General features: G+C 42.5%; 1 protein-coding gene across 4 annotated transcripts in view; it reads left to right on the top strand.

The window, feature by feature from the left end:
* Fhos (Formin homology 2 domain containing) overlaps positions 1 to 17,432 on the top strand; it is a 140,840-nt gene that overhangs the window by 39,664 nt on the left and 83,744 nt on the right. For 3 of the 4 annotated variants that reach the window (XR_015534455.1, XM_087346264.1, XM_087346263.1), the window contains exons 4-5: positions 3,553 to 3,649; positions 3,863 to 3,911. Coding sequence is in view for 3 of the 4 variants with exons in the window: in XM_087346264.1 (XP_087202390.1) it covers positions 3,553 to 3,649; positions 3,863 to 3,911 (146 nt within the window). In the remaining variant the exon portion in view is untranslated. Of the gene's footprint in view, positions 1 to 3,552; positions 3,650 to 3,862; positions 3,912 to 11,455; positions 11,731 to 17,432 lie in introns of those variants that run through there. The other variant, XM_087346265.1, reaches the window with a different exon arrangement.

Here is a 17,432-nt window from a genome sequence, read left to right as displayed (position 1 = left end):
TCTATTCACTTTGCTTCATTGTCACTTCGTGTCACCTTTAGCAGTTGTAATTTTGTGACAAAAAGTAAAGTTTGTCCCACTATACGCCATGTAGGCGTTTGGGGTGAGTGGAGGTATAGCTCCTCTCTTCCTTGACCTCGGCACTAGATGGGGGTGAGTGGTCAGCATCACGCCCCGGCCGACTTTACCCCCGGGAAAGGACCCCGGTACCCATTGTAGAGGAGGCTGGGTGGGCCCCAGAGCCGGTCTGGACGCAGAGGCTAGAGGAAAAAAATTCTCTGCCCCCGTCGGGGATCGAACCCCGGTAGTCTAGCCCGTACCTAGTCACTATACTGACTGAGCTATCCCGGTTCTGTAATTTTGTGGCAGGTTGAAGGAAAAAAAAGGATAACATTATTCTACATAATAATATACCCCCAAAAAATATTGATACAGATTTGTAAATGTTGAAGAATTTGTTGATTCTGTCGCTCTAGTGATTCGTGGTTGAATGCTGCATGTGAATCGTAGGGCAGTGGAAATCGAGCATGAGAGATGACGCCAGCGTCATAGTGTAAGATGGTATCTCGGGGTATATATTCAGTCAAACGTAAAAAAAAAAAAGAACAATCGAAGGTCAACACAGTAGTTTCCGATATTCCATCCCGAAGTTGGTGGCGATGTTGCCTTGACAAAAGCACGCTGATGCCACAGTAAGAACTGAAGAAATCTCAGTTAAGTACAATTACGTATGTCATGCTATGATGACCGTTTGTGATTACTGAATACGTTTTCCATCTGCAATTAAGAGAGAAAGAAATCCACTTCATATGTACGTGTAGTCTGTCCGGATATAAGACACGGATAATCACACCGTGGCGGCTCAGCAGTTAATGATCAGAAACAGGGACGGTTCCTATAAGGTGTTCAGAAATATGTTCTCCTGTCGCGTAGAACAGTTCACATATTTTATTTACATTCGCCCAAGAAATATTCCGTCCATAACCCCCTGCCCATAAGTCTTCTCTGTATCTTGGTGAGTAGACACAGCTGTATCATAATCACAGGGTGCCCGACTAGGCCTATAGGGCTTATAGATTACAAAAAAAGGATTTTCAAGTGCAAACTTCAAGGAAAGTGGGACCTGGGAAGACCGTGAACGACATGGTTTGAACAATTTGTGTAACCTTGGAGAGGATCTAATGGGCCGGTGAATGCGTTAAAGAGAGGTGGACCACCCGGTCGTACCTCTGTTTACGACGAGGATGACTTGCTTGCTGGATACGTGAGCTACTGCCAAGGGGAAGCAGATAGCCAGCCAGATACCATCAACGCAACTTGAAGAATGGCCCACTTGAATACAATAGGTGAAGATGAGAAATATGTCTGTATAGAGTAGTCAGCCACAGATGGGAAAAAAAACAAAAAAAAAACATTCGGCCTACGCCCCTACCGACAGTACGCCGTGTCTTACTTCAACGTGAGAAATGCGTGCGCAGGACTACCAACCTACGTAACGTAGTGATCATTTAGTCGCATAAAAAACTACTTTCTCCTGCAGATAATTACTCTCTCATTTAATGGAAGACAAATTGTCGCTCTGAACGCAACTGTCTCTTTCAAAATGTCGCTACTGGTCGTGACCATGGTCATATCCGTTGGTCTTCTGAAACAAGGGGAGTAACTATTGAAGTAATACATCCAGAACAAGGTCTACGAGCAAATGACAGCAGGATTGTGTAACGGCAACACTTTTACAGACTTGTACTTACGATATAATATCGCCAGGTTATTGGCTGTTCTGAGTGAGATTTCGCGTGGTTTCCATGTTTTGCCATGCGCATGTCTGGATGGTATCTTCAGAGCGCAGGCAGGAACTTCCTCCTGCCAAAACTGCCTCTAGTAAGTGTTCTTGACAAGTTTCCAGGACGCACAGTCGGCGACCAGAGCATAAAGTTTACCGTTACCAATGTTTGTGGGGGGGACCCCTTCCTCATTCCATATTAAGGGTACCTGAAGGGGGCTGTTTACTCCCAGGGCAGTCCACGTGGGGCCAGCATCATTCATTTGCTCCATATCATGTATCAGCTGGGGGATGTACAATGGGACCGTCAACGGCCGAGGTCTGCCAGACAGTCTCATGCGATTGTAACAGTAATGATGATAAGGTTTCCTTGCGATTATCAAATTTGGCCGACCTCCAGGTCTGAGGCTAGCTCACCCAGGGGTCCTCTGCCCTCTGCCCCCCTTTTTAGTCTAATGACGAAACCAGAATTCAATTTGTGATACATCGTAAGCTGTATTTTATAGTTTTACAGTTCAGACCATGGACGAAGTCCAAAAGAACGGTTTAAAGCTAGAGGCTGTTGTTCCACAGCCACGCCAGTTTCTTTTTTATATAAGCCTTCCTTGTTAAAGATAGAGCCACCACCAAAGATGACATCACTTCATCATCCAAGTGGAAGGATAAGTCTTTGGGGGTGACTTGTTGGACGGGGGAACAATTGAAAGGCGCAAGATACAAGATTCCTCCCTCCTACTCCGGCGTCTGTGTCCGCGGTAAATGCCGCCAACTGAATGTCTTCGGTCGTGCCTTTGATACACAGAAAAAAAATAGCATTTGCACTTCACTGACAGAGAAATTTAAAGTGCGTCGCTGTTTTAACGCTATACTGTGTAGCAGATTATATCTCGTCGTCATCCACGTGTGTCGTATTATATAACAATGCTTTACGAACACAGCCTTCGGTTCTAGCACATGAATTCTTCGTGTGGTCAGAGCTTGCGGTTGAAGACCATTACGAAATCAAAGTAACGATAGGCGGTGGCAGTGGGTTAAGGTAAATGTGATCTCTGTTCCAAAAACATCCACTTTATGCGGACCATAACCAGCTGCCCCTCAGTAATGTATGTGGTGTTACATTTTCTTTTAACTCCTTAGGGGACAGTTCATGTCTACATTCTGTTTGCATATTTCATACCCAAAATCACAAAATTGATTTTATGTCAGATTTTATATTTTGTTGGGAAGGGCGGAGCACCGAATGTTGTGTGGCGAACTTGAATTCTGTGTATACCAGTCACTGATAACTCATATTTTAGAGTGAATGAAGCCTAAATTAAACTTTTTCGAATTTCTCAAGAACGGATTATCGTAAAACAAATGGCTTGTGTGGTAATGCACAGATTAAATTAAGACCTACAACCTCCATTTCAAATATTTATTTTTTCGTGTGATGAATATTTCATGAAGTACAAACACGACGGTTTGGCTGTTTGAGTTGTGATGTCTGAACCACCCTTACATTTAGCGGATTTAGCAAAAAAAAAAAAAAAAAAAAAAAAAAAAAAAAAAAAAAAAAAAAAAAAAAAAAAAAAAAAAAAAAGAAAGAAAGAAAGAAAGAAAAAAAAAAAAAGAAAGAAAGAAAGAAAGAAAGAAAGAAGAAGAAGAAGAAGAAGAAGAAGAAGAAGAGTCCGATATAGAATAATATTTATGATGTAGAACTTTTAAAAAAAAATTGTATAGAATCATGTTGTTAACAGTTGCTACACTGATTGATCTGCATGTTTTAGATTCGGCCGCCGAATTATCGGACTTCGAGGAGGTGGACCCAGGCCAGGTTCGCATACACGAAAGGCCAACGACGACTTCGCAGATCCAGCGTCTCGGGTAAGTTCTGTGTTGACGATTAAGAAGTTGGTACCGATCTGAATTCCAGAAGCATCGTAGCACTTCTGAACTACCTGTTTATGTATTTTTTTACTAATACTTAATATCTTTCGTAATCTCCTTTCTTCGCGGATCACGCAGGGGCCACTGACAGCCCGCAGATCACACTTATGAAATCTCTGAGCTAATAATTTTGTTTCCTTTTGACTTCAGGGTCATCACAGATGGAACGGGAGTTCGACGTTCTTCAGGCATGATAAAGGTAAGTCTGCAGCAATAAGTAGTTCCAATAATTTTACTCATTCTACGGTAGTTATGATTTGAGGTTTTCACCGCGCGTGTCCGTAGATGGCTATCTTCTTGGTTCTAGCTTCGTGTAGTTTGGCAGCGGTCACCTCTGAAACGTCGGTAAACTTCTACTAAACTACACGGCGCAGAAATTCAAAAGACAGCCATATGATTAGTACAATTTCTAATAAAGTTCACGAAATTTCAAGGAACTAATTTCATTTAGGCCATAAATTAGCGGTCGGCAAGTCGACGAGAAAAGGTTAATGAGATCTCAGATCTTGAAAAGCAGAGAACCAGTGATTTAGACAGACTATAGACTCTTCTCCCCCACCCAGTCGCTAGCCAGATGTCTGATTGCCGAATAGCGCAGGGGAACTTGAATAAACCACCCTCGTCTCGCAAGAGACCGACGCTTACAGAAAGTATGCCAGTAATCGTTGTTTCAATGCTGGGCATCAGAAAGATTAAACTTAATCCCGCGTTGTTCCAAGAACTGATGTTTCAAGTTCTCACGGAGGAGATTATGAATTCTTCTCGGATTTGACGCCGTGCACTCTGGTAGAAATTGACATACGTTTAAGAGGTGCTTACTACCGCCATCAGAGGGGAGCCTTGATAATGGTGGCAGTAATTACCTCTGACACGTCGGTAAATTTCTACGAGAGTGCACGGTGCTACATCCCAGAAGACAGTTGTCTTCTTGTCTTCATTGGTCATGAAAAATGTGAGCCAGGAGAGATAGCTTCCTGCCCCAGAGTCGAAACCTTAGTCTCTGGAATATTGAGTCCCTTCCTGTTCAACCTTCTGGTACCGTGCATAACCTCAAGTTGATACTGTTTGTCTTCCTGATGGTAGCTAATTTGAAGCACATAAACTCTCTCGTTGTCATTCGCTTGACAGTCTTAACAAGTTCTGTAGGAAACTGTTAGTTGCTAACACACACGGGTAAAATAATACCGTGACCTTTTATTTATTTATGAAATATGGGAAGCAGTTGGGTGTGGTCTTAGAATTGCTTATTGTCTCTTGTACGTACAGGCATTTTCCAGCAGTGTTACAAACGTCACCACTTTCTCCTCATTAAAACTTCAAAAAATAATTCTATTTGCTCTTGAGGTTTTAATTCTGTGAACAGGTCTTTGTTCAGCGTATTTCATTATTATGGAAAAGTCATTTTCTTATAGTTCTTGAAATATTTCTGTAATGCCACTTCTTTGTATACATAAACGTCTTGTGTCTGAAGTGTATTGTCAACGGAGAATACACTAATTCCTAAGCCACACAAAGCTGCTGGCTCACTACGGAATCTTATCTATTCTCTCCTCTTTCAAGAAACTGTGTTCACAGGAACTGGCTGTTATGTCCATCGTAGTAGTTTGTCAGTCTGCCTGCAAGAAACATCTTCACAGAGATGAAATCTTTAAAATCTGGTAGTTTCTTAGCTGATCAGAAAAAAAAATTCCTTCTTTTATAGAATTTAATGATTCGCTAACGTGTTCACAAAATTCCGCCATCGGAGCCTATCCTGAGCCAGCTTTATCCACTGCACACCACATTGTTTCTATAAGATCCATTTTCACATTCTCATCATCTACGTTCAAGTCTCTGAAATAGGCTCTTCTCTCGGGGCTTTTCCGATGAATATCTGTGGCCATGTCTTAAGTCCTGCTTGCGTGCTAATTGTCCCTTGCCATCTCATTTTCTTTGAGATAATCACCCAAATGATTCTGAGTAACAATCTGTAATTATTATGCGATCGCCCTGATGATGGAGGCAACAAGGACTCCCGAAACGTTTGTTAACTTTTATCAGACTAGACGACGGCGCTACGTTCTGGTTTTCACTATTATCATTATTATAAACTATAACTAATTCCTCATAGATATAAAAAATTTCAGTTTCAAAACTTTTTAAATGTAGATATAATGGTCATGACCTCATTACATTTTAAGTAGACCATGTTCTGTGCCATAAAACGATAAGGGCATCGTTCATAATTGTGGCCCTAATATCGACTGACATCATTAGAACAGTTGGCCAGTGGATCAGATGCTATCGGTTCGTTATCTCATTATCGATGTCTTGGTGGTCACGAGTTCATGAGTCCGCCTGCAACAATGACCCCATAGTGGAGCAGGTCATGCACGTTCTGCATTATTGGTTTGAACCACATCTGCTCAGTCCAGCTGCTTCTCCTAGTACAATGGATAACCATTCGCAGGGGTTTTCAAAACTCTTTCAAGTGTCGTTTTCCTCCAGCTATGTATGCATTACAAAGATTCATACGATTTCCCACCGTAATTAGCTCTGGTAATAAACATACCCACTTCTGGATCATCTGCCAAGAACGTATATGAACAGGTCCCAGTCCGAGAAAAGGATGGAAGGATCCTGTTCATATGGACCTGTCGTCAGACAGAACACTAAATAATAATAAGATGAGGTGGTCTAGCGGTTAGAACGCTGGCCTTGTAATCCTGGGGTCTCGGGTTCGATTCCCGGCGGTGTCCAAATTTATAACTTGTGTTGGGCAAGGCCGTGGTCTAGGCAACACGGAGTTTTCCTCCGTGGCATCCCAACAATTACTCCATTCACACACAGAAGAAGGCAATGGCAAACCACTTCTGGATCATCTGCCAAGAACGTATATGAACAGGTCCCAGTCCGAGAAAAGGATGGAAGGATCCTGTTCATATGGACCTGTCGTCAGACAGAACACTAAATAAATAAATAATAAACATACGATACCATACGATCCTACGCTACACTTTACCTCCGCCTGCCTACCAACCTCACATACGAGGTGCGATCGGAAAGTTTCAAGACTGCGCGTATAAAAACCCGTACACTTATCTCAGGTATTAAATTCATCCATCACCCTCGAAGTAGTTCCCCTGGGAGTGAACACAACGACCCCAGCGCCGCTGCCAAGCCTGGAAGCATCCCTGGAAATCTTTCTTTGTCAGCCTGTCAAGCACCATCTGCGATTCTGCCTGAATCTCTTCTATCGTCTCAAATCTCCTTCCCTTTAGCTGAATTTTCATTTTTGGGAAGAGGAAGAAGTCACACGGAGCTTAGAAAGGAAGTTGGGGTCGGTTGGCCGTTTTGGCGAGTCTTTGGCAAGAGATTCAGGCAGAATCGCAGATGGTGCTTGACAGGCTGACAAAGAAAGATTTCCAGGGATGCTTCCAGGCTTGGCAGCGGCGCTGGGATCGTTGTGTTCACTCCCAGGGGAACTACTTCGAGGGTGATGGATGAATTTAATACCTGAGATAAGTGTACGGGTTTTTATACGCGCAGTCTTGAAACTTTCCGATCGCACCTCGTATCTCCATAAAAATCGCCACAATTTTTTTCGTCTTAATTTTTTGTGAATTATTTAATGGTAATGTCAAAATATTTAACTATATATCCTTGAATTGGACTTTTTCTTAAATAGCGAACTGAAAATAACATTGAAGGAAATGGTCATGGCGTAATATTTAGATTCTGGCATTTGTCTGCGTTTTGAGAGTCGATTTCTATTACATTACACGGTGCCACAATCCGGAAGACGGTCGACTTCGCACTCCTGAAATCTCGTCGTAGCATTAGTCCTCCACTTCAATCTCGATGTTCAAACTATCTGCTATTCAGGCGATGTCTCCCCGCCAAAATTCGGTATGCATTCTTTGATTCCTTTATCCGAGAAGAATGTCTAGCCCACTGAAAGTCGCTGTTTGTGACTGGAAAACCAGGTTTTACTCAGAATCTTTCGTTCTCCCCTGTCAGTATCAATCCACAGCTGCTCCGTATTTACTCATGTACTATTTAGGACATTGACAAAGGGCTCGTTAGAGGCTCATTTCCACAGAGAAAGACGTTTTTCAGATAATTAGTTGTGTTGTATGTTCCTGTAAGCAGGATGGATGTCAGTGTGTGAATAACACTTAAAAGGAGTAACTGGTTCAGATTGTGTTTTAATTTAAGTGGCGACTAGAGTACACATGCGAACACAGATGTTATTTTTAATTCGTTCGTCTTGTAGTTGTACACACAGAAACAACAAACAATCGGAGAGTGCTTCTTCAAGATGGTTAACAAACACAACGCTTGTAGTGTTATGGCGCTGGCAGGTGTGTGTGTCGACTTCCTCGCCTTACTTTAGTAGTTTTACAACTTCGTCTGACAATAGAAAGAAGTAATGTGTTAACAAGCACATGGAAATCGGGCCAGATGCCATTTACAATGTTTGGCGAATTTTATTATATTTAACTACGCTTTTTAGACTGTCTTCATGGTACAGAATCTTCTTGTTGGCACTGGGTTTATAAAACATGAATTCCATATTCTGGTTTTAGCGTTGCCTACGAGGTGCGATCGGAAAGTTTCAAGACTGTGTCAATAGAGGGCGAACCGGATGTAGTACGAGCTTCTGCCGCTAGGAGTTGCGGCCTACATTCATAGTGAATCAGTGTGCCAGCAGGCATCATCGAATTAGCATTTGTTTCTTAGTTACGGGCGTTTTGGTAGTGCATTACACCGACCCTCCTGCGATTTCGGAATGGCGTGTGCATCAAATTTTGCCAAAGACTCGTCAAAAACGGCTACGGAAACCTATGAAATGCTAAAGCAAGCATTTGGGGAGTCCGCAATGGGTCGTGCACAAACTTTTGTGTGGCATTCACGTTTTAAAAATGGCCGAACCTCTGTCGATGATGACGAGGGTTCTGGACGACCATCTTCGAGCACAACGACCGAAAATGTTACGAAGATTCGGCAGGCCATTCACGAAGATCGACGTCGTACCATCAACGACTTGTGCGACATTGTTGGGATAGGCTATGGGACCTGTCAGCTGATTCTAAAGGAAGAACTCCACATGCGACGCATCCTGTCTGAGGACCAGAAGCAGAATCGACTTCTCGTTTGTCAGGAGCTCAAAGATCTTGCAAGAACCGACCCCAACTTCCTTTCTAAGCTCCGTGTGACTTCTTCCTCTTCCCAAAGATGAAAATTCAGCTAAAGGGAAGGAGATTTGAGACGATAGAAGAGATTCAGGCAGAATCGCAGACAAAGAAAGATTTCCAGGGATGCTTCCAGGCTTGGCAGCGGCGCTGGGATCGTTGTGTTCACTCCCAGGGGAACTACTTCGAGGGTGATGGATGAATTTAATACCTGAGATAAGTGTACGGGTTTTTATACGCGCAGTCTTTAAACTTTCCGATCGCACCTCGTATATTTTCCCGTGACGAAAATCGTTGCATATCTGCTTTCAAATATTCAGGTATATTTTCATCAGTCATAATCAATACCGCTTACTGATGAAGTCCCTTTTAATGAAAAGAAGATAAGATAACCAATCAGAACAGCTTTTCTGAAGCAGTGAGAAGTTTCCAAACTCCTGTCTGATCCTGAGATATAGGCCAGACTCATTGCATTTGTCCCAATTTCTTGGCACACGAGATTAAGTATTTCATTTGCAATGCCTTGCCCTAGGACTTTCATATTGAACCTCGTATTGTCAGGTCAGAAGTCTAGGGGGTTGCCATGGGAACTGCAGAGTATAGTCTTTTGTTCATTATGGAGGAGTCGCGTGCGGTCTGATATCGGAAGATGGCAATGTGATACGCAGAACGTGACTGAGATACTTTGTCTGTTTCATGTCACGAATTAGGCCCTGTGACGTATTTTAGTTCAGATTAATTTCTGTCATGCTTTTACGGATTAACCTACACGCGACAGGAAGTCTCAGAATTACGCGGAAATACGTGAGTGCCTCAAGTTGAATTCGAACCCATAATTCCGGCATTCGAGAGGTCGAAAACCTTAGACGCATTAGACCGTATCGGATTAGCCTACGCGTGAATTAACGAATTCTTTATTCAACGTAATTAATAAGACTTATTGGGCGAGAAAAATGATCAAACCTTTTAAGGCTTTGACCGGGATGTTCTTTTGTTAAATCTTATGTGGTACCGCCTGATTCGACTTCTAATGGTTAAGTGAAGTGTTTTCTTCGCGGTACGGTCTGGATTCGTAAATATTATGAAGACGAGCTTCGGCTTCAAAGGGTTAACCAGCTGATTTTCGTAATGGTGAGGTGTAGTGTTTTCTTCGCGGTACGGACTGAATTCATAAATAATATTCAGACGATCTTCGACTTCAAAGGGTTAATTCTGGCTTCAGCAATTGAAGATAATCACACTTCTGATTCTGGCTCAAAGTTCCCAGAAGCTTAACAGTGGAAAATGATCACACTTCTAATTCTGGTCTACAAAGAGCCTAAGAACCTTTAGGTCTGTGTCGTGCCTGAACACGCTACTAAGATTAAAGAAGAGATTAAATACCGTGTAGGTAGAATGGGTGACGACAGAGTGCCGAAGAGAGTTCAGAATTATAAAAGTACATGACGAAAGTCAGCAGAATATGGAGGAGATAGAAAGAGAATTTTGAGACGAAACAAGCATCAACTTACCTGATCTGAGAAGACATGACAAGAAATGAGGAAGAAACAGGCCGCTGTCGAGTACTTGAACGCCTTCACTTCTGATATAATCGATACTGGAGTCTGTCCCTCATTTCTTTCAGAAATCTACTTTGTCTCCCCCATCGGCAGGGAAAATTGCAAGGGCAGTCTCTGGCTGTTGCAGAAATGAAAGATTTACTTCTTTAAATGGAAAACGCGCTGATAGAGGTCAAAGCCTGTAAAATATTCTTCTTTAAGCAGTGTTATATTTCGAAAATATGAGCCGGGATAGCTCAGTCAGTATAGTGACTAAGCTACGGGCTGGACGACCGGGGTTCGATCCCCGACGGGGGCAGAGGATTTTTCCTCTAGCCTCTGCGTCCAGACCGGCTCTGGGGCCCACCCAGCCTCCTCTACAATGGGTACCGGGATCCTTTCCCGGGGGTAAAGCCGGCCGGGGCGTGATGCTGACCACTCACCCCCATCTAGTGCCGAGGTCAAGGAAGAGAGGAGCTATACCTCCACTCACCCCAAACGCCTACATGGCGTATAGTGGGACAAACTTTACTTTACTTATATTTCGAAAATGGAATTCGATACCTGTTATCAACAGTGGTTGTCCACCGTTGTTCTACTCCTGGTAGGGATAAGATGCCACTCTTCGCCAAGTCGTCCAGTCCGGTTATGAGCTCCATTCATCCTCCTATGAGATGCGTGTCGAGGACTCTGACAACTCTCTTTAGAGAATACATGGAGATCGCCTTCATTCTGCATTTACTTCATGACTCTTGAGGCACAGGGAAGACGTTAAGCGGACTTACAGTTGACGTGGAATGCTACGGTGTTATCGATGTTGAGTCTTCTGTGTCTATTAAAATACGCCAAAGTGCGTATTAAATTCTCATCCGGCCCCTTGCGTCGAAAGCGAAAGGTATGGATAGTGGGAAGGAACTCGCATTGTGGGTGGAAGATGATTGGTGCCGAGAGGGTCTGAAGAAATGCTAGGAATGCCGCAGGTCTGCTGTTGCCTCGATTCTTCGCTTACCCGGTCTCCGCAAGAGGTAGCTAGTAGTCACCCACTGTCGGACCATGTTGGAAGTCTGACTCAGTTCGCGTCCGTTGCTCGTAGTGTGCGCGTGTCTCATCGGTGTGGTTTAGGTGGAGGTGCACTGTCATGGCAGCTCTCACCTGCAGGGTGCAGTATCTCAATGATATTGACCCATTCGCGTACACGACGAACTTCCCAGAACCACCCAGACCGCCAGTTCACACTTTCAGTGCCACTCTTCCGCTTATAAACCAGTTGGCCGCCGTGCACAGATTGCTCAGGGCACCGCACAGGGTGAGTGAAAAGCTGCTTGTGCAGTATTGCATCTGTTGTTTTGTTTGGTTGTGAAACATGGTCCTCATACTGAGGGATGACCGTCTTCTAGCGAGTAGCCTGGTACAAGTTTACAGAATTTTCAGAGGTGCCTGCTGCCCGCATCATCTGGGATAGCACTGTTATTGGAGGCAGTAAGCACCTCTGAAACTTCGCTGAACTTACGAATATTTGTCTGGAGAAAATTTCGTAATGAGGAGCTTCATTGTTTGTACTCCCCACTGGACACTATTTTGATGATGAAGGAGAATGAGGCAGGAGCACAAATGGGGAGAGATGAGAAATTCGTAGAAAGTCTGAATAAAATATATCATTTGGGAGGAGGATGTTAAAGAGGCTATGAGAGTTTGGATTCATCTGGCTTCCAGAATCCACTGGCATTAGACTCGATTTGGGCAATGGAAAGAGTTTCCTGCCCGTGCCGGTAATCGAACCCGTGTTGTCTGCTCCGTAGTCTTGTCAGTTTACTTACGAATCCATCGCTGTCAAATTGTCTTCGGTGCTCGATAAGAAGGAATTTAGTCAACTTCGGCACTTCTTATCGGACCGTGTATTGAACAAATGAACAAGTTTAGACAGGCAAGTCCTTTCTTTCTTGCCTGAGGCGAGTGAATTGTGCAAGATGGCGAATACAGATTTACAACGATGACGACAATGATGTAAGCAAGTCATAAGCCCAATTTTTTGAGTAGCATGCGAGACTTTGGGCAAAAGACACCAGATAAGGAAGCTTTCTCAATAAGTGTTTATTTCTACTTGTTATTATTTAACAAAGTGTCTACAAACGGAGTTCGCTGCTTTGTTAAAGTTTCATTATAGCTTTCTTTGTGAGTGTTCCATTGTGCTCATGTTAAATTGTCTTATTATTCTTTATTATCAACTTTCTACTATTCGGTGATACTGATATCTCGAGTACGCAGATCCACGCTCTGTTCGTCTTATCTCTGGCTGATTTCGTGGTCCGGTTTTAATATGGTCTTACGTATCATCTGTGTGTGTGTATTAATATAATGACGCTATCATTTAACAGTTTATTTACATACCTGGATATTTCAGGTGCGATGTAGAACATCATCCTGTAATGTATATTTACACTTCAACACAGACATTCGCTTTGACCTTGGTATTTATTGAGCTGTTGGTACTGAAACATAGACCAATATTGAACCAGTGTTTTTCTTAGTGAATATACCGATCCGAAAATAGCTGTTTCTTGAGATTTATTTTAAAAAAAATGTTCTAGTTACATCCAGATGTTATTGGAAGTGATGGAACTGGCTCAGAATCGTGTCCATTGAATTGTCTTGATCGCTTAAGAGTGCCACCGTTGTTGTTTAGCCTTTGGTATTGTTACTGTTATAATAATCACCATTACTTGACTTCGAACAAAGGAATTCTTCTTTTTACCCCATATTGTACTGTGCACAGGCAATTGTTTGTTGACGTTTTAATAACTGCGATAGATTCTTTGTTGTCTGTGGTCAGTTATGGATAAACATACGCTTAATTTTTCAAGGTTCTTTATCGTCACCTTAAAGATGGGAGAATAACGCGTGTCAGAAGTGGTTAGTTTCCGTGAAGGCTTTTTTTTTTTATTCTTTGTAGGATTTCAGGTTTTCACGGCTGTTCTGGGTTGTAGCGCCGTGTAGTCGGTAGAAGCAGAATCATCGCCCTGATGATGGAGGTAGAAAGAACCTCTGAAACGTTGGTGAACATCTGTGAAACTAAACGGCTTTACAACCCAGAAGACAACCGCCTTCGGCTTTGTTTATGCTTCATTGTGTCCAGATTCGCCTCCTGTCTAATGGGGCTGGCGGACTGCTTTATTTTATTTATTTCGTGGAGCTCGAAGATTCATCTCCGTCTTGTGTCTAAAATGCGAGCTTTACCTCAGCACTCCCTTTAATCCTTCTTGGCTTGATGCTTAGGCACCAGGAAGTTGTCTTTGCTAACGGCATTAATTCAGTCTTTTTCGTCTTAAAATTTTATAAAACTCGGGTTTTCTTATAGTTTCTATTTTGTCTTTTTCTGTCTTCTAAAATTAATGGTGCGTGTGGCTCTGTCACGTGTTATGTACACTTTTCTCCAATTGATTTTGTAAATAATTAAGCAGTTGTTACCTAAATTATGTACACCTATAGTTTATAAAACAGCCACGGTGGTCTAGCGATTAGAACGCTGGCCTTGTAATCCTGGGGTCTCGGGTTCGATTCCCGGCGGTGCCCGAATTTATAACTTGTGTTGGGCAAGGCCGTGGTCTAGGCAACACGGAGATTTCCTCCGGGAGCTTCCCCGGTTTCTCCGTGGCATCCCAACAATTACTCCATTCACACACAGAAGAAGGCAATGGCAAACCACTTCTGGATCATCTGCCAAGAACGTATATCAACAGGTCCCAGTCCGAGAAAAGGATGGAAGGATCCTGTTCATATGGACCTGTCGTCAGACAGAACACTAAATAAAAATAAATAATAGTTTATCAGTGGCGGACTGGCAAGTTGGCTCAGGCGATAACGTCTTAATTATCGCGATCAAATGGGCCACGACCGCTTCCTTGCCAGTCCTTTTTCATTCATGAGACGAGATCATTATCCTTCATACAATTCCATGCTAAATACAGTCTGCCGTCGGTCAGGCGTCTTTAAATGACCTGTGTCTTCGTTCTCAAGTGTAGAATATTCTGACGAATGGAAAGTTCAAATAGGTCTGCAGCCCATGGGACCAAGCTCTTGCAATACCTGTCGTTGAGATTCACGTAACTCTTATTTGGGAGATTGAGATTGGCTAAACATGTTGCACGCGTGAGATGAAAAGCGGATGATTAATTGGAAAACCTGAAGGCAACCAGTCGTGGTTGAGATGGAAAACTGATTTTTGAATGGATAATTAATAAAAGGACGTGGGTGTGGTCTGGATTCTTGTTTCCTGGGATGAGGTCCATCGGTAATCTCTTGTGAAAACTGTAATAAACTTTGGGTATGCATCACGAGGATATCTTGACCAACTGAGCGATCATCAGATTCTTAAGTTCGTACGTCACTGATAATGGCGTGTAATCAGCTGACACTACTGCCGGCCTGTCTGGTTCGGACGTCAGTTGACATTGACTTGTGACCGTGAAAGGGAGTCATCGTCATCACTCTTGAGCAGAAGTTGTGTTATTCCCCCCACAGACAAACTCGTACTTAATTGTTTTGCAACATCGTAACTGAAGGCATCAATTCATCAAAAACATTCCTTGTTCATGGAACATCGAATGTAGGGTCTGTCTGTTTTTGGCTATATTCTTATAACGAACACTGTAGAGAAATTAAAATTGAGAAGCTAACCGTAATTGTGCTTTCCGATACATCGGAAAACCACTTGACTGAACAGCCCGGTATAGGCCTAGTCATAGATATATATTTCGAAGGTACCCGGTTCGAATCTTGGTCGACATACTGGCTGTTCAAAATTTATCGTGGTTCTCATCAGTCCTTAAGGCGAATTCGGAGATACCACCTTTAAATTGTACACGAGTGTCTCATCCCAAAATATTTGCTACTCGCCACAGTTCCCCAGTACTTTGAGTGCTATGTCATCTCGAAATTCGTAAGAATTATAAATTACGTCATGAAGGAAAGTCACTCATGAGAAGCTGGTATTTGCTCAGCGAATCAATAAATGTCCGGGCTTACATAAAAGGTGGCCCTAAAGTCAATTGCTGTGTTAACAAAAACCAGCCACCACTCCCAGTTCTTTGGCAGGTGAATTCAGTCCACGCCTTCACACTCTGTTTCGTCAAGACGTTATTAAATATTATCTTCCCGTTTACGTCTAGGTCTTCCGAGTGCTGTTTTACTTTCAGACATTCCAATCCAAAATTTGTGCTCAGTTCTCATCCCCCTGATACATGCTTCCCTGTCGTGCACCTCTTGATTTGATTATTCGATTAATATTTGGCGAAGAGGACAGTTCGTCATTATGTAGCTATTTTGGAGTCGATGTTTGAAAGTAGAGACACTACGCCCGTTGGACTGGATCTTGTCCTTGAAAGTGCAATGATCGACCCACGAATAGATCGAGTTCAGTAATGACATGAAACAAATCGACGAGAACGCCAAGTGCGAATTGTTCATGCTCTTAATGATGTAGCCTGATACTTTCAATACGTGAAATGGTCTGTAATCTCTTACGAATTCTTTTGCTGGCAGAGGTAATTCCCGTCTAAGGACTTTATTCATAACATGAAAACTCAAACTGAAGGCGAAGCATTGTGGATCGGAAAGGAACAAAGCCTCTTACAGAGCTCCATTTGCTATGGGCACAAAGTGAGATTTCTCTCCTCCCACTACCTCAACCACTCCTACTCCGACCAGCAATAAGCTGTCCATTTTACAAGTTTTCCTACCATTAGGCAGGCTTGAGATGTAATCCTAAAGGAGATGAAGATAAGAGATTAATCATTCCCCGTTGAATTTCAACCGGATCTTTCGTGTGGTAATTTATGGCTTGTTTTCTATTGAGTATGAAGTTACGTTTTAACAAGGAATCGTTAATTATGCAAGTGTAAGTTATCCTTTACAGTGTAGCGTCGTGGAAATTTGTTTATTTTAGTTATGAATGTCATTGCGATGCTAAGTGGCCAGTTATCATGAACCCCGTTACGGCAACATGTAAATATTTAACTCCCTGTTAAAAGTATTACAGCATGAGACTAGGAACTTAAGCGTCGTGGAGTGTGTAAAACCAGCGCATGTTAACGTAGGTTACAGATATTTTGAATGACCAGGCATGCAGAAATTTAGTATAAATTTAGGAATCATTTCTTTAAAAAATGGCGCTGGAGTATATATAACAAATGGAAATTATATCTTTGGCACGTTCTTAGGAAATGAAACTCATTGTTTTCACAGAAAATACCAAATATATTTTATGTACGGTGCGAAATACTGGCAATATGTAGTAAAATCGTGCAGACGTGTAAAGGATTATAGATTTTCAGAATATATAGACTAGAAATTGTAATTACAGTGAATTTTTGTTATAAAATAAAAAGTATTAACATGGTCATGTTGGCGAGCTGTTTGAAATGTTCGTGGGGGTGAGTTACAAATACGTTTTTTTATATCTCTAAGAATTTTTATCTAAATTTTCGCTAGTTCCCACATTGTTCGGAGTCACTGTTTAGGTTACCGTTCGCCCCATGGGAAGAATGGTCTGTGGTGGAAACCCGAATTGGCGGTTTATGGGATATACATGGGGATAACGGTTGACGACAAAATCATACAAACAAAAATGCTCTGAATATAATTTGAATTCTTAACACCAGCTTTCGCCCGCTGAAGACGTTGAGGTCAGTGGAGTCAACTGTAGATACGTGTGCTATCGTCTGTTACCGATGTTCTGTATACCGAATGTAAAGCCGCGGAGGGGGGTCGAGGTGGTACAGATGAAGTTCTGGCGTCATATTGACCATCAACTGAAAAACTTTCCGTAAGCTGTTCACCTCTGGTTTTTTTTTATACTTCCAGCAGAACAATAGTTGGTCAATAAACTGGTAAGTACTGGAGAAACGCACATTAAAGTGCTTTTGTAACACCAGGGCGGCGGTTGGTGGTCATTTACAGGTCATGTTCAGAACCTAGTGTCGGCATCCTTTGAACTCTGGCACCAGATACTAG

The sequence above is a fragment of the Zootermopsis nevadensis genome, unplaced genomic scaffold (genome assembly GCF_977971745.1).
Source record: "Zootermopsis nevadensis isolate Lab colony 2312 unplaced genomic scaffold, Znev_1.0 Znev_ptg000010l, whole genome shotgun sequence".
NCBI classification, from domain to species: domain Eukaryota; kingdom Metazoa; phylum Arthropoda; class Insecta; order Blattodea; family Termopsidae; genus Zootermopsis; species Zootermopsis nevadensis.
Note: the sequence above shows the minus strand (reverse complement) of the source record. Positions and strands in the feature narration are given on the sequence as shown.